Here is a 17674-nt window from a genome sequence, read left to right on the forward strand (position 1 = left end):
AGTACGGTAACCGATGCTCTGGGTTCTTGAAAAGTCATAAGCCTGATTGCTGTATTTTGCAGGACCTGGATTCTATGTGTCACATATTATCACAAAGACCCATGTTTGACAAGCATAGCGAATGTGAGAAGAGAAGATGGCATGGTATACATGATAAGATTTGGAAGAGGAAGGTCGTGCGAAGTTTGGAGATAGCTCCATTGCTCGACGTAGTTTAGTGCAACAACGGTGTGTTTCAAGAGAGATGTTCGTCCAGATGGACACCTAGGTATTTTATGGTTTTGCTTGGAGTGAGGCGTTGACCTGAGATTTCAATCCTTGGAATAGTGTCAAGGGGACGCCTGTTCGACCTGAAGATAATATATTCTGTCTTGCTGGCATTAGAGATATTTTGTTTGCATTGAGCCAGCTGACGAGAACTCTGAGGTCAGAGTTTACTCTACCACAGAGAGACCAAACGGTTTGGGAAAGATTAAGGAGGTGTGTGTCATCAGCAAAATGATAGGTCTCAGAAGTTCTAATGCATGATGGAGATCATTGATATAATAAGAAAAAGCAGGGGTCCAAGAACAGAACCCTGGGGGACACCATGTTTAATAGGTTTAAGGTTTGATTTTATTCCTGAAATTGAAACAAACTGGGATCTATCGGACAGGTATGAACTAAACAGACTTTAGTAGATCCTCTGATTCCATAGTGATCTAATTTTGAGAGAAAATTCGTGATCAACGGTATCGAAAGCTTTTTGTAGATCGACAAAATACACCACATGCAAACCCACCAGAGTCAAGATGATTTCGAACTCACTCTAGAATGTTCATCAGGGTGTGGGAGTTGAGTGACCTTTTCGAAAGCCAAATTGTCGTGCATAAATTTGGTTAAATTGGTTGAAAAATTCAATAACTCGAGAATAATAATTTTCTCATATATTTTTCGATATTGGACAAGAGAGAATAGGGCGATAATTTGATACTTCTCGTGGAGACTCCTTTTTTTGAAGACTGGAATTACTTAGAAATTTTAGTACATGGGAAAATTCCAGTGTGTAGGATTGATTTATTAAAAGAGAGAGAGTTTTTATTTTTTTTTTTTATTTTGTTTGAGATGACTTAGAGGAAGGCCCAATTATCTTAGCACCTCCTCAGAATGTAGGCCTAGAAATATGGCGTTTTGGTTTCTGTGTTTAAGGAATTGGAAAGTTTTGAAAGATGGAATTTTTTTTCTGATATTATCAATGGACGTAAAGAAATTGTTGAAGTGATAGCACTTTGTCAGGGCTAGAGTGGACCAGACCATCAATTGAAATAGAGATTTTAGAATTTTTTTGGTCCTTCGTTGAAATGATATCACGTACCCCGGACCAAACTTTTTTCATGTTTTTTGAATATCTTTGAAAGTATCTTGTGTAATAATTGGTTTTGCTTTGCTTACAGAGAATTACAATTTGGTTTCGATAGGTCGCATAAGGTGCCAAAGTGGTCAGCAATGGTTTGGGATTTTGATTTGAGAGATTTTCACTGGTAGAAGTCTCTCTTAGACATTGATTTAATTATTCCGGGTGTAATCCAGGGTTTGAGCTTAGATTTTATCTCACGTTTGGTGAGCCAGCAGTCTGCCAGTTGCCAGTAAACGCATAATTAAAAAACAATAACAAAAAAAACTATCAACTATTTTTCTTTTACATATGTCTACATTATATTATTTACGAAAAACCTATCTGAATTGAAAAAATTTTCTTTTTCATTTACCTCACAATAAATCCTGCACAAAACCTGAAAAACACTTGCTGACTGCTTGTAGTACTTGGAAAAAACTCTTGTCTAATGCTCATTCCGACATTTTAAATTTTCCGGGGGTTTTGCTGTTTGGGATTGTTTAGGTCAGGGTTGCTAGTAACGGCTTGTCACTGTGCCGGGTGCATACTCGGTGCCCTGAGCCCCGCAGGGTTGCTAGTAACGGCTCGAATTTCAGTCAGGTTAAAAAAGGGGCAATTTTACCCATATTATAATAACATTACCCCCGTCTTTTTATTCATTCAATAAGTATTTCCAAGTTTTGTGTACTGCTGTGCGAGTGTGGCTCAACGGATAGGGCGCTAGGTTTCTGATCAAAAACTCTTTCATTTGGTGGGTTCGAATCCCGGTCGGGTCGATATTTCAAGGTCAGTTAAAACACTTTAAAATAGTCAGAAAACATAGTAAATAAGTCAGAAAGGTCACCAGGGGGTCAGAAAAGAGCCTCAGAGAAGATAGGCAGAAATAAAAAGTTGATGTCGGAACGAGCAATAGACAAGAGTTCTTTCCTACTTGTAGTGAAGCTTTGTTTAAAAAAAGTTTGCTCCTTGGTCAAACGGGATAATTAAATGCACATATTTTATTCGAGGATTCGATGATCACTACCGTGTGACCATGTCATTCTTTCTAAATTACAGAAATGTGAAGCAAGTAAAATTTTCGCCGCTTCGATTCTTCAATGTTATTGGTTCAATTTAGGACCTCAGGTTCAGCTTAACAGCTGGGCACTAGAACTCTATTGAGGTCCGCCTCAAAATCTAGAGGCGTTCTCAAAATGGAAAGATCTTCCTTCACTGACGGACCTCGATGAAGTAGCCTACTTCATCTACTAAGATAAAGCTCAACTGAAAATATGAACATTGAATCTGGCAGTCTGGTAGAACATGGAACAATTTCAGTTTGAATCAGTTTGCAGGAAATTTGCTCTGGGTTTGTTTTGTTCTGTGCCTGTGGATCGTATAATTTTAGGTTTAGACTCTTTTTTTTTGTTTCCCCTGGCCCTGCATGATACTATGTCCAGGTGTTGTGATGTTTCTGTGCCACAATTTGTGGTACAGTATGAAAATACCTTTTTTTTAGTGGAAATTCCCCATTTTTCTTCACTTTTTGTGATCTACAAAAATTGTAAAATTATTTTTAAAAGTACTGCTCAGCTCAAATTGAAGAGATCTATTGTGTGGTGAAAATAGGTTTTTTTCTCCTCCAAAATGACAGAATAAAATAATGAGAACACACCTTTCCCTCATTCTCCAGACTCTCTGTCGTTAACATTATAGTAAAAAAAAGGTTATACTGGTGCCTGTACAGCCGTATATTTTGTTACTCTCTGAATAAAGATCCTCCAATGGGCCATTCCAGAAAAAAAAAATTACCCCCTAATGGATGACATCAATTTTTGAAATAAATTTTGGCACGGAATTCCAGGCAAACTTTAATAAGAAAGTATCGGAATTCCATGAATTTTACTTAATTTTGCATTAAAGTATTGGAATTCCATGAATTTTTTAGGTTACAGTAACGGAATTCCACTGTTTTGGTAGGTATTTTGTAAATTAGTTACGGAAATTCCGGACTTTCTTGAAATCAATTTGCTACGGAAATTCCATGTCGTCCATTGGGGGGTAACGAATAAAAACTGGAAGTGGAATGGCCCAATGAGTTGATACCACTGAGTTTGATATCAGTCAGTCAGGCACATCCTGGCAAATGAACGGGGTGAGCATTTGCATGGGGTTTTCGTCACCCACTGCAAATGAGATAGGACGTCTCAGGCTAAAAGTGTGAAAATGAATAAAAATGAACTTCAAACTGAAAACGGGAAAAAAGGTAGAAAGCTGGGAACTTTATTTTTTTGTTAAAAGTTTCTTCAATCTTTGAAGAAAAAATTGACCCATGGAAAAAAAATTTCATCTATGCAGTTCTTCAAAATGAAGCAAAATATTTCAACCCGGTTCAATTGCGTGGGGTATTCAGCACTATTACATCACTTTTGTTTTCGACCCCTTGCATTTGCCACCAATCACAAGTGAAAAATACCCCGTTCATTTGCCAGGATGTGCCTGACTGTCGGTATACACTTAAACTCGTATATCAAGATTTTGGGATTTCGACTAACGGGCCGATTTACTTTCGTTTTCAGTGGTTTCATTTTCGATTTCAAGCCAACATCTTAGCAACGGTGTGCTCGCCCATAGTTACAGGGGTTTGTGCAATAAACCAAACATAGAAAATTTTCAAAATCCCCCATTTCAATTGTTTCACTTTTTTGCACCAATTCTTCAAAATAAAAATATTTAAGATTTTAAGTTCTTCTTTTATTCAATGATTTCTTACGGCACTTTGTTGAAAATCTAACTCTCGCATCAAATTCTCGCTTTCTTCAGTAAATTGAAGATGAGAAAAAACCTAAGCTTGCTTATAATAGGATCACGAATTGAAACAAATATATGAAGGGTGGGATTTTACAGCCGCTTGTCATGCAAGGCACTGAGAGGCCACGGGTGCCAAAAAGAAGGGCCGTTTGAAATGCGGCAACCTCATTGGTGGAAATTTGATAAACATCTGCGAAGGGGCGCCGGGAAGCATAATCAATACTTAAGTCCCATAAACGCCCTGACATAAATCATAATCTCTACAATTAAATTCTTCTCAACCACTTTTCATCCTTCTATTTCATTATTAGAAAATAAATTATTTTAAAAACATTAACATTAACATTATTTAAACCCATCATTCATTGTATATTATACTTCATATTTCAATCCTAGATTTTTTTAGTATTTCTTTATTTTTGTATTAAATTTCTTTTTTTTTATATTCAAGAGAATAGGTTTTGTAAAACCTTCTATGAATTATCAAATAGAAATAGAAATAGAAAGCAATCAGTAGAAGAGACCACTTTCGTTTTTGTTGCAGATTTAGATATAAACTTCTCTCAGGAATTACTTGTCACTGTGTTGTGTCAACTTGTCAGTATTGTAAATTGTTCTAAAGGGAAAGATAAAAGAAGTAAGACTAGCCTAGTTTCTAATCCTGATATAGGAGTTTAAGCTTAGACTGTCTATTGAATGTTAATGATCTATAAATCAAAAGAATATATTAAAAATATCTTTTTATGATTCTTCATCCCTCCAGTTTAACAAAGTCAAAATCAAGCCAATAGAAAGTTAAGTAATATCAGTTCATGCTGGTCCATATGTACAGTTTATAAGTATAAGTTCAAAAGTATCAGTTAGTATCATTTCCAAAGTCCAGTTTCTGGTTCATAATGACAAGGTGAACGATGTTGGCTGTGTGGTGGTCGTGGTGAGGACACAACTGGGGGAGGACTCTTGTTGGTTGATTGATCTCCGGGATGGGGTGGCTCGTCTTGAATGGGGATGTCAGAGATGGGAAGAATCTGGGGTGCATTGATTGCTGGAGAATGGGGTGTTGCGGGAACACTCTGTGCAGGTTCCGGTACTTTGGGAGGTATAGATTCGTGTCTGATCGCGGGCAGGTATTGGTTGAGCAACAAATGATTGCTTGCTGATAATCTCTGTTGAAGCAGGTTGGAAGCGTAGCCTTTTCAATGGGAAGTCCAGGAACTTTAAAGGCAATAGTTGCCATTTCAATGTATTGTTACTGGCAGTCTGTACAAGAATAAAATTTCACTCAAGCAGTTACACCACGGTACTAACCAGCATTGTGTCTTGTACTATAACTACTTGACAACTGCTTGACTACCCCTGTTTAACTCGGAATATAAACACTATTGTTAGCTAAGAGTTAATTGTTTTGTCTTTTTTGTAGTGCATCATTATGCCAACCCCTCCCTTTGGGAAAAGTCAAATGACGCTCCACTTGCTATTATTTTTTCTCCAAAAAATGATTATTTTTTGTTGTTAACCGGTTACTTTTTCAAAGCAGGCTACACGGCTTTTTGCGCAATGCAATTGATGGCATTCAAAAATTGCGTGAGGTTCTCAAAAACAGCAAAAAAAAAGAAATTTGAATATCCTTTTTAAAAATAACTCTTTTCAAATGAAACTTCACAATATTGGTTCTAAAGGTGATATAAGTAGGTTGAAAAATTTTTTTTTGTAAAATGGGCCAAAACTGCGGCACAAATCAAGAAAAACACTATGTTGATAAAACAGCAGCCACAAATTTGTTCAATGAGTAAAAATCATTTTTTTCAGATGAAACTCGTAGCAAAAGGGTTTATCCATAAAATATCAAAAATGGAACCAAAATCATTGGGTCACTGGGCTAGAATTGCGGCTCAAAGTTGACGATTTTTTCATATATGCTTTGATTGAAGCCACATTTTAAGCCCATTGAAAACCCTGCAGCCACAAATTAAACCCATAAGTATCTTTATAAGACATTAAACTACCAAATTCAAGAAAAATGGTTAAAAAATATTGAAGTCTTAAAGCAGGACAGCACATGAGCCAGCCCTAAAAATGCCAACTAATACTTATATGTAACAGCTTAGAAGTTTTTATGTACAAAAAATGGTATTTGCAGCCACAAAATGTACACTTTTTCTTAAAATAACACTGTATTTTGTCAGATTGTGTTTGTTTTGCATCCTTTGCAAATATTCATATTTCGAAAAAAACCCAACCTGGAATTTGAATTAAATTAGTGATTGAAGCCACATTTTAAAGCTGATTGAGCCCATTGAAAACCTGCAGCCACAAATTAAACCCATAAGTATCTTTATCAGACCTCAAATTACCAATTCCAAGAAAAACGGTTAAAAAATATTGAAGTCTTAAAGCAGGACAGCACATATAAGCCAACCCGTTGAGTGAGCCACATGACATACAGCCACAAAACCTGCCCTCACTTTGCCATCTTATATTTCAAGACTGAATCACTCAACTTCAAAGGGAGCCACATTTTTGGAAAGCTCATCAATTTCCTTATTTTATAGAATTTTGTACTACACAGCAGCCACAAGAATATCAACGCTGTGGGCTAAAAAGTGGCTGTGATTGAAAACCTCACTTTTTGGGGTTCTATTTTTGAATGCAATCAATTGGTTCTTTTTGCATGATGACGGGCCTACACTGCCTAGAGTTGCCCGTCGTTAGGAAAATTCATTGTGATGTCACTTTTTCAAAGGAAAATGAACAATGCGTTGATCTCATTTCTCTCGTTTTTTATTTTTGACGTCAGAAATTAAAACAATTTTTGATCTCTTTTCGCTTGTTTTTTTGCTTTATTTTGCTATTTTTCCTGGGTAAAGCACTAAAAATCAATTGAAGCTGAAGGAAACTGTTAACAAATACAATAATGACCGGTTTTTTTAGGCTGTACTGAAAATATTGCCCTCGGTCAATGCCCGGGGGGGGGGGGTACTAGGGCAAGATGGGCTACGGGGATGCTCCGCTGGTCAGGTTACCTTTTTTTACCTCCACGAGTCCCAGGTAGGGTCGCAAAAACACCAAAATAGAAAAATCAGTCCCCCGTAGGGTGCCTATTTTTGGAAAATTTGGGGAAAAAGTAGAAAATTTGAGAAAATTTTGGAATTTCAGTCCCATTCAGGGTCACTTTTTTCGCAAATTTCGAGTCCCACGTAGGGTCCATTTTTCGAACGTCAGCGGAGCACCCCCGTCGGTCGACAAGGGTAGTACCCCCCGGGGGTCAATGCGACAACCTCGATTACTTGACCTCGGGCAATATTTCTCAGGACAGCCCTCACTAACCGGTCATTAGTGGTCATTAGTGGTCATTATTGTTTTATTCAACTGTTTACTTACTTTACTTTTCCTCTTAGTTTTAAACTTGAGTACAGGTAACTTATGAAAAATTCTATTCATTCCCTATTCAACCTGCTAAACTTTATTAAATTGGGGAATTTATTGTTTTTTCTAAATTCTACCCAATATGTGAGGTAAATCTAATTTATATTATAGCATAAATTTGGGTTGTCTGTCCTTCCTGAGCAAGATTTGAAAAATCTCATCAAATATCAGTAATAATGTTATCAAACATCAGGTATTCTCACCCAAAAAATCAAATTCTGGATTGAAGTTTAGGTGTGAGGGTAGGGCATGGCAAATTCTATTTATTCAATCTATTCAAATAACAAATCACTTATTCTTTAGAGAAAAACAAGACATGGCCTCTAAAGGCCCACCGCCGCCGCCACCCCCACATTTAACAGCCAATTATCAAAAATTGCTATCTGCAGCCAATCAACCTCTAAATACAGCAACGACACAACATATGATTACCAAAAGTCCTAACAATATTACTCTATTACAATCAAATCAATCATTTGGTAACCAAGGTCTTCATACTCAATCATCAAATCCATTACTTATGAACAGTTCATATAATTTTCAACAACAACAGCAAGGACAAGGCAAGAATAAGAAGAAAAAGAAAAATCAAGCAAGATTTCAACCCTATGAAAGACAACTTGTCAATCAGACTGTAGGCAGTAAGTTCAATTGTTTTTATATTTGCTAACAATCTCCTTAGAGATATTCTTCTCTGATATAAAGCCTGTCAATGCACGCATTTTTTTGTAAGAATAGTGTACTTTGGATGAGGGTCAAGTGTTCTTAAGAAAGTGCCAAAATTGAGGGTGAAATATTCTTAACGTATTCTTACTTTTTTAGACTTAAGACTTTTTTACAAACATGAGAAATATCAATTTGAGAGTTTTGCACTTTTGAGTGAACATTTGGGCTTAAAATTACATTTCTTCCTCAAAGCTTCAATTTATCTCTAACAAAGGAAGCAGTTTTTTCTGTTAACCAAATACAAAATGACTGTATTCTTATCAAATTCTGTTTCTGAATCACTCGTGTGGAAATAATAATTATATAGCACAATTATTGAAGAAGTTGATTTTCTTCTTCTATATTTTTCATCTTCCTTTTTTGGACCTACCTCCGGGTACCCCGGTGGAGGTCCTTTAAATTAACCCATGTCCGTCCGTCCGTCCGTTCGTTCGTCTGTTGCCAGGTTTTCTCAGGATTGGCTCATTAGTTTTTTTTGATTTTTGGCACACTGATGCAAAATGATAATACCTAAAATGTGATGGAGCCCGATTTTGGAAAAAAAATTTTCCGGCTGAAAATGCCGGAAATATGCCGGAAAAACAGGTTTTTTTGGCATTTTCTCGAGATTTTATCATCAGTTTTTTTCTGATTTTTTGCTCAAAGATGCGTATTAACAATGCCCAAAACATGGCCGAGTCCGATTTTTGAGAAAAATTTTTTTCCGGCCGATTTTTGCTCAAAGAATCCCAAACATGGCCGAGTCTGATTTTTGAGAAAAAAATACCGGAAATTGCCGGAAAAACTGTTTTATTTGGCATTTTCTTGAGATTTTATCATTAGTTTTTTCTGATTTTTTGCTCAAAGATGCCTGATAACAATGCCCAAAACATGGCCGAGTCCGATTTGTGATAAAACATTTTTTCAGGCCGAAAATGCCGGAAATATGCCGAAAAAACTGTTTTTTTGGGATTTTCTCAAGATTTTATCACTAGTTTTTGCTGATTTTTTGCTCAAAGATGCGTATTAACATTGCCCAAATCATTGCCGAGTCCGATTTTTGAGAAAAAGATTTTTCCGGCCGAAAATGCCGGAAATATGCCGGAAATCCCCGTTTTTGCAGATTTGAATTGGGCTTTTTCCATACATTACTTTTTACTAAACCCCTCCCCCCATCAACAATCAATGATGACATTTAATGCATTTTCGCTAAGCGCTATATTTTCTTAATGATTTTTTTTCTCCTTATTGCTATCTAAGTTTCATCATCAGGTAGGTCCATTCAGCATGTTGCTGTTTTTTTTTTTTTTTAATAATATCCCACTCCGGATTATCTTTTTAACAAACACAAAACCGTTATCTAATTCGAATTCGATCAAAAGTTACAGCCATTTTTGTCTCCGCTGCAAATTATATTGAGACAGACTCTAGAAAGAAAGGAGCACGCAGAAATAACAAAAGAATTTCTTGAAATTTGTGGTTACGCAAGGGGAGGAAGGAGAAATTTGTTTTTTCTTTTGTTGAAAAAAATGCTGTGTAAGCTGATGGTAGGGTAGATACGTTGTATGATGTCCTTTTTTAAGCAAAAGTAGAGTGAAGTGTTACTTGAGTTTTCACTCAATATCTTTCATCATAAATTTTGAATTTGAAGATGAAGAGCTCTTAGAATTCTGCGGAAAAAGCTATAATGCCTAACTGTACCTAGTACACTGTTTTATTATGGGCTCAGCACGTTTTAAAATATATATTTTCGATTTTAGTCCAATCACTTGTACAAAGCTCTCCTGTCTTCATCAATCCACAGCAGCAACAACAAAAGTCAAGAAGTTCTAGATTTGTTGAAGCAGTTTCCCACGATCCTTATCAACCAAGGAAATTGAGAAGAATTTTTATCGTGTGTCAAAACAGCAACTGCAAACAACACTGGATCAACTCTGTGCTGGAGGTTAGTGTAACCATATTGATGAGATGAATTGAATTAGGCAGGGACTAGGCACTACTTTGCTGAACGAGATTTAATGTCCTTTGTTTAAAAAAATCAGAAAATTGCACTTGCTTTAATAAGCACAACACTCTCTTCAGCCTAGATATGCTCAAGATTTTGGGAAAACTCTAGGCTAAACGTCATGCTATAACCTAAATTTTGAAATATTTGGCCTCCAAATCACAAAAGAATATGCTGGAGTTTTTACAAGCTCTTATTTGATTTGGTTGGTCGTTAAGATGTAATAAAAGAATCTTATTACTTTTTCTAAAGAACGCGTCATCCCTATCACTTCAAATGACCAATTAGTTAAGTATCTTGTAAAAACTCCAGCTCATCCCAATTCCTCCTATTCCTAAAGTTTTTTTGCGAAGCATAACAAGGATCTCAAAAATTTGCCCCGTGTTGAAAAACGTGTATTTGCATCTCAGGGTCATTATTCAACCATTCAATTCAAAATTAGATTCCGTCAAGTGAATTAATTAAAAATCGAGCTGAGGCAGTGCAACTTAGGAATTCGATCATATTCATTCAGTATAAGACTTCATCCATAAGTCTCGACCTATCTTTTTAGGTTTAGTGTTGAAACAACCTGGTTTTGGCCTCGAAGCATGGAAAATCAATCCGAACTCTCCGACAGGTACACCGTCATCACTGCCAACGCAGCCAACACTTGCATCGAATCCACTTCTCCAGAAGACGTTCAATCCAGCGCAATCTCCTCCTATTGCTCAAAATACACCTTTAACCAAAAAACAACGGAAGCAACTCAACAAAATGAACGCACAATCAACACCAAATTTGACTGTCACTCTTGACAACAGCTTTGGAGGTTCTCGATCCATATCCACGCCACCTTTAACCAAAAAACAACGAAAACAACTGAACAAACATCAATCACAATCTGCTTCAAACATGATGTCTTCGCCAGTAATAACAGCAAATGCAAGCTTTGGATCTCCATACAACACTCCTCTAACGAAGAAACAGAAAAAACAGCTCAACACGCCCCTTATAACTCCACCGAAAACTGATTTCATGGTTTCTGCAGATATCTTTAACGCTTTGAACAAGAATCCAGTATCAGCGCTGAACGAGTTATGCCAAAAGAACGGGCGAACTGTTTCATTTGATTTGGTTGCGGAGAATCGGTTCAATCAGAAGAACAAATTTACGGTTGCAGCAAACGTTAGCGGTAGGATGTATGATGCAGTGACAGCCTCAAATATGAAAGATGCACGACGAGAGGCCGCAGATGTCGCATTGAAGGTACATTTATCTCCACTTATTAACATTGTTAATATTATTAGTTTTATATTACCAGCAGGGAGAGGGGTTTAAGCCACCTTTCTTAACTTTTGATCTGGATGAGCTTTATGTACCAAATTTGACACAGATGTTCCCTTCGGTAGTATGAACTCATGAAACTCGGTGTCGTCATCGAAAAGGGGATGAACGGCAAGATAAATTGGTTCATTTTGCCAAAAAATTAGGGGTTATTTTAGAAAATCATGAAAAACGTTGAATTTCATTTCGACAAAGCCTTCTTCAATATTGCTGTGAACTAATTTTGGCAAAACTGCCCTCTCGCCGTTTGTCGATTTTCGTGATTTACTGTGCTATGCCTTTTTAAGAAACGTATGTAACAGTAAAACATTGACATATCGAAATAAATTTATTTGGGAAAGAAATTGACACTAAAATTTGCATCGACTTATCTATTTTTAGGTCATTTTAAAGGACTGCGTTCAGGACGCAATCGCAGCAATCTGTTCAAAACGTTCTCTCTCCGAACGCGACACATTTCGATAAGATGGCTGCTTTGAGCCACCGTACCTTCATCGAAAAATCTAATATGGTTCAAGAGAAATTTGCTGGTCGCAAAGTCATTGCTTGTATGATTATGAAGCGCGCGGAGAGTGACGAAGGAGTAGTCGTTGCCCTTGGTGCAGGTAATCGATGTATAACGGGACAGCGGCTAAGTATGGAAGGAAAAGTAGTTAACGACTCGCACGCGGAAATCGTTTGTCGCCGTGCGTTCATTTCGTACTTATATAAGGAGCTAGAGAATCATATTGCAGGTAAGCAATCGATATTTCAAAACGGTGGCTCAAACGGAAAATTCAGTGTCAAAGAAGGTGTTTCGTTTCATTTGTATATCAGTACTGCGCCTTGTGGAGATGGTGCCTTGTTTACACCGAGACAAGATGAGAAAATATCGGATTTCCCTAAAAAACATTCGCCCGTTTTTTCGTCTAAAGTACACGGAATAACCCGATCGAAGATTGAAAATGGGGAAGGGACAATCCCGATTGAGAAAGAAGAAGCAGTACAGACTTTTGATGGAATACTTCGGGGACAGCGTTTACGTACGATGTCTTGTAGTGATAAAATATGCCGTTGGAATGTGGTCGGTGTGCAGGGAGCGTTATTGAGTCATTTTATGGATCCTGTCTATTTGGGCTCGCTTACACTAGGTTATCTTTATGATCACGGGCATTTATGTAGAGCTATTTGTTGCAGGTTAGATAAGAACAGCACTGGAGATTTCGAAGGAAAACTAGCTGAGCCGTTCCGTTTAAACCACCCTTGGATTGGGCGTGTCACCCAATATGAAGCTGGGCGGGAGACGGAGAAAACGAATAACATTAGTATAAATTGGAGTTTCTATGATACGACACCTGAAGTCACAGACGGCCGGACCGGTGCTCAAATGAGCCGTACCGGCGGAATTCCAACGCCTTCTCGGCTTTGTAAATATGAAATGTTAAATCGGTTTCGTTCATTGATCGGGAAGACGAATCAACACAAACATTTGAGTGAAGATCAAAGTTATCGCGAGTTGAAAGACAGTGCGTTAGAATTTCAAAACACAAAACAACTCATGATGGAAACGTTACGAACAATGAATTATGGACCGTGGGTTAAGAAACCAAGGGAGCAGGACATGTTCTGATTTTGAATATACATAAGAGCTTTCTTCATGGAAATCTTTTCATCCGAAAAATGATTACTTTAATCGTAGAAATTTTAGCGAGACTAATTTTAGCGTTCTAGCGAGTTTTCCCTATTTTCGCTAAAATAAATCTCGCTAAAACACGCCGAATCGACAGATCGCTAAAATTTATCCGTGCGAAATGTCTGGTTATATTGGGTTGGTGTAATTTAAGATGCACGATCTAACGATTTACGATTCACGATGCGCGATCCATGCATAAAGTATGCTGATTATTCCTAATAATTATCATAAAACTTAAATTATATAGTATAATTCTAAAACAATGGCATAATCTTTTCTCGCTTTTGTTTACCACGGTAAATTCTAGTAAATTTATGCAACAAAAACGAAATAAGTAAGCAATGAAAGTACGAATAATTACGACCGTAAAATTACGAAAAAACTTACATAATGTTGATAATGAAAACTACCTTGTGAACATAATCTTACAATAGACAGAGAGTGAAAGTAAACAATGCACAAGAAATATTTTTCTCATTTTTAACAATCATAATCGAATATAGGAATTTCTTTCTTAAAAGCAAAGAAAAGAATATATTAGCGAACAATATGTTTTGCGGACCGTAATGTACGAAGCAAAAAACGGGTGCTCTATTATGAGAAAGAATTTTCTTTCGGTAAACAATTCCCCTATATTGATTCAAGTTATGAAAAAGAGAGAGAGGAGAGTACAGAAGGTGAATACACGTGGCTTTCACTTTCTTTTCATCTATGACTGAGTTTAAATTGAAAAGAGAAAGGGATTATGACATAATCAGGAAAACGCACTGAAAGCTTCTTTAAATATAATTTGTATAATTTTACATAAATGATGTTTTTAAAAATAATTGAGTTTCAGCGAATGAAAGTTTGTAAATTGCCTAAATATTTTATCATGATTAGCATAATTACGCATGAATTAACATATTTTATGCACGGATCGCGAATCGTGCATCGTAAATCGTTAGATCGTGCATCTTAAATTACACCAACCCGGTTATATTGCCTTGGTACATTTTTATCAATTGGAAGGGTTTCAGTGCAAATAAATGCTAGAAAACGAATTCAGTCAATAATGTAATACGAGTATTCGCTAAAATTTATCCACGCGAAATTTTTTGAAATTGTGATTCGCTAAAATAAATCTAAAAAAAATCAACATTTTTCTGACTCGCTAATATACGCTAAAATTAGTCTCGCTAAAATTTCTACGATTAAAGTAGACAAGAATGATACTTTTCTTTGGATTTTAAAATGTACATACAAGATTACTAAAGGAAGCTTATTTACTGAAGAATCTTTTGTTATAATAATTGCAAATAAGTTTCTTTCCGCCCTTACTTACAAAAAGACTGACTGTTTAGTAATTTTGAACTTAAATAATAAAACTACCGGCAAACGCCCGGGCTATTTTGAGTATTTCCATAGAAAATATTACGTCATGAATTTTATGAAGAGCTATGGCGAACAAAAAATTTTCAACTCCTTATTGCATTACATTTTTGTGTCTTTTGTCTCACAGTTATTTATTTTAAATGCTTTACTGTTTTCGAAGTGTATTTCACCTTGTCCACTTTGTTTTTATTCGGAACATTCTTTAAACAACAACATCCACCACCCAGCATTTTCATTTTCATATGTTTCAAACTTTTCTTAACATCATGAATGCGATAAAAAGTATAAAATGGGAACCAGAAAACCATCAATAGCGGTCAAAATAACTCCAACAGTATCGATTTGTTTTATAACGCAGTCACAAAAGTCAAAACTGTAGACTGCCTCTATCAATACCACTGGGATCCAAATCCCATAAAGGCAACCAATGACTAGCCCCACCGTTTTAGTTAGCCTGACTTCTGTCGAAATAGTTTGATTCCCAATAAGGCTCACATCTCTCCTTGACTTTCTTGTGTAGTTTAAAATGCGTTGGTACAAGACTGCAATAATAGCGAGAGGAAGAATTAGATGTATTCCGAGGAAGATATAATAAGGTGTTCGCGGTACGTTCCAGACATAACGATATTCGAACGCAGGTGAGAAATTGAGCGAAATAATAATAGTCCAAGCAAGTGAATATATCCAAATAATAAAAACTATCCAGCCGAGCGATGATGACGTCACATAGGCACGATAGAAGCCAGTTCTTACGGTTACTAAGTAACGTTCAGTTGTTATGCACGTCACGGTCATAAAAGTGAGTATAAGCGAGAAAATCCACGCGGTGTTTTGTAAATTAGTACCCAGTTTCCCAAACGGCCATACTGGATAAAAGTAGACGTGTACAAACTCGAAGAATGGTACAGTCAACGAGTAAATGATGCCGGAGACTGATAAGTTCACAATCAAGATCATTGAGCGTCTGTGTAGTGCCTTGTCGAACCAAACAATTCCACAAAATAAGAGGTTTTGAATAAGTGAGGCAAATGACGTCACAACTAGGAGTGGACAAGCAGTATACTTAAAGTACACATTGAAGCTACAATTCGACATTGTGCTCTTTAGAAAATTCGACTCCTAAAACACAAAAAAATATGAATTTACAAATTGAGCACGGCTCAATCACTCCTATTGTTTTTACCGCTATGGGCGGCATGGGAAGAGAGACTAAGTGCTTCTATAAAAGACTGAGTGAACTTTTATCCGAAAAACGAGATGAACCTTTGTCAGTCACAACAACTTGGGTTAGAAGAAAGGTGGTCTTTGCTCTTTTGAGTTCAGTTCTCTTGTGCCTCCGGGGCAGTCGAACTCCATGGAGCAAAGATAACCTTCCTTCACTCTCCAAAAGTTCAAGCGAGTGTGAACATTTATGTTCTATTTGAATTTATTGAATATAAGATATAACGAATTTTGTTAGGTGAAAACAATCAAATATCTTTAAAATTTTTCCAAAACCATTGTGAAATTTAACAGTATATCCTACAGTATATATTTAAAAAATATGAATTTGATTTATAGTTACAAAGAAGGAAGGCAAGGAATGCTGGTAGTACCAAGTGACCTAATGGTACTTCATTCGCGAATGAAGACAAAATATAGCGAGGGCAATCACTTCGTAGGTTGGATTAAAACTTTTGTCTTCCGACTTATGAGGCTTTAAAATGCTAAAAAATGCCTTAAATCTTACATTTTGTGTTAGGTTAGAAATTTCACAGATTTCTTACTTATTAAGAATTCCCCCGAGCATAAACTTTCGCGAATCACCCAAGAAAGAATTCTTTATAACCATTAAGGGACCATTGACTTCCACGTGAAAAGTGCCAAAATTCGCTTTCAGAGTTCCATGTTGGTTTCCAGATCGAGTGCTCAACACTCCCTTGGACACTGTTGGAAAAAAAATTGTGAATACGACTTACTTAATTTATTGTAGGTTACAAAGCCCTTTGAAAAGACACTATCAAAATACTTCTGCAAAAGAAAAATCTCCTACGTTAGACGTTGAACTGCTAAAACGAATTCAATAGAGGGTCATTTAGGAACGTTGCAAATAACAAGTTTGTCACAACAAAAAATACTACAGTACAAGTGGCTGATCGAATTTCAATATCAAACCAGCTAGCTTTAGCAATTTTCAAGCGTGTGCACGTGAATCTACTCATGATAAAAAACTGAATAAATTGATGTGATGAATGTATCACGCTTTGAACGCATGCTTTTTACAAGGTTGTCGCAAAATGGGTGCCAGGAATGTGCGAGCCATAAAAGGTCCCTTTTTCACATGACGCATATACGCGTCCCTCGTGGTCTAAGGGTTAAATAGCAAAGTCAACTAAAGTCTCCTTCAAGAGAGCGATGTTTAAAAATGAGCGGTCTGGCAATTTTTTTCGGAATAGATTTTAGTTGGTAACAAACTTTTTCGAACAAAATGAGCAAATATTGGAGCGATTTGAGCAAAATTGATTTTGAATTTATTGTTTGCATCACTCTCGTACTCAGAGTTCCTTGCAGCACTTTCTGATCTTATACTGGTACAATTGTGAGCGCTATCATGATCAATGAAGTATAAACCCGAAAGGGTTGGAATCAAATCTCCTTGGTAGGATTTGAAGCCACTAAATCCTACAGAAATTGTGCGGCCTTGAGCGGCCGTGTGGTTTTTATACAAATTCCGGATTGAAAGTAAAGTAAAAGTAAAAATTTCTGCTATATTAAAAAAAAATACCACTCGAAAACAAAGAAATCGCTAAATTCAACCCGTCATAAAAAATACGGCGCATATTTTAAGGATTCACGCTTTCTTAAAGATTCGATTCTAGCCCTTCGGAATTATACTTCATTGATCATGATCCAAACAAGGCGAATTTTTACTGTCTAGAGCGTGCACCATCCGATCGTCTATACAAGGAATGATTAAACTTTTACATCGCTTCAAGACGATAGTACCGTCTTATAGCTCCCT

The 17674-nt window shown here is 36.6% G+C and overlaps 3 protein-coding genes across 3 annotated transcripts; 2 read left to right on the top strand and 1 right to left on the bottom strand.

Annotated features, from left to right (window-relative positions):
- The first annotated feature begins 7870 nt into the window (after nt 1–7870).
- LOC136808461 (uncharacterized) lies at nt 7871–10944 on the top strand. The gene is made up of 3 exons (XM_067064995.1): nt 7871–8232; nt 10057–10241; nt 10855–10944. Exons 1-3 carry the CDS (start codon nt 7908–7910, stop codon nt 10858–10860), a joined length of 516 nt encoding a protein of 171 aa, XP_066921096.1. The 5' UTR covers nt 7871–7907; the 3' UTR covers nt 10861–10944.
- Nucleotides 10945–10963: 19 nt separating this feature from the next.
- Nucleotides 10964–13328, top strand: LOC136808462 (double-stranded RNA-specific adenosine deaminase-like). The gene is made up of 3 exons (XM_067064996.1): nt 10964–11549; nt 11605–11615; nt 12021–13328. The coding sequence occupies exons 1-3, from the start codon at nt 11058–11060 to the stop codon at nt 13234–13236; spliced, it is 1719 nt and encodes a 572-aa protein (XP_066921097.1). The 5' UTR covers nt 10964–11057; the 3' UTR covers nt 13237–13328.
- Nucleotides 13329–14861: 1533 nt separating this feature from the next.
- Nucleotides 14862–16706, bottom strand: LOC136808460 (rhodopsin, GQ-coupled-like). Its single transcript, XM_067064994.1, has 2 exons — nt 16632–16706; nt 14862–15792 (listed from the first exon to the last, which is right to left on the bottom strand). The coding sequence occupies exon 2, from the start codon at nt 15766–15768 to the stop codon at nt 14938–14940; it is 831 nt and encodes a 276-aa protein (XP_066921095.1). The 5' UTR covers nt 15769–15792; nt 16632–16706; the 3' UTR covers nt 14862–14937.
- Nucleotides 16707–17674: the final 968 nt, after the last annotated feature.

Source organism: Clytia hemisphaerica, unplaced genomic scaffold, assembly GCF_902728285.1.
Source record: "Clytia hemisphaerica strain Z4C2 unplaced genomic scaffold, Clytia hemisphaerica genome assembly, whole genome shotgun sequence".
Taxonomy (NCBI): Eukaryota; Metazoa; Cnidaria; class Hydrozoa; order Leptothecata; family Clytiidae; genus Clytia; species Clytia hemisphaerica.

What these genes read in the sequence shown, in the direction of transcription:
- LOC136808460 (XM_067064994.1), bottom strand. Translation starts at nt 15,768, where the DNA reads ATGTCGAATTGTAGCTTCAATGTGTACTTTAAGTATACTGCTTGTCCA.
- LOC136808462 (XM_067064996.1), top strand. Translation starts at nt 11,058, where the DNA reads ATGAACGCACAATCAACACCAAATTTGACTGTCACTCTTGACAACAGC.
- LOC136808461 (XM_067064995.1), top strand. Translation starts at nt 7,908, where the DNA reads ATGGCCTCTAAAGGCCCACCGCCGCCGCCACCCCCACATTTAACAGCC. An exon ending in TGTCAATCAGACTGTAGGCA is followed by an intron (nt 8,233 to 10,056) that starts GTAAGTTCAATT and finishes TTTCGATTTTAG; the next exon opens with TCCAATCACTTGTACAAAGC.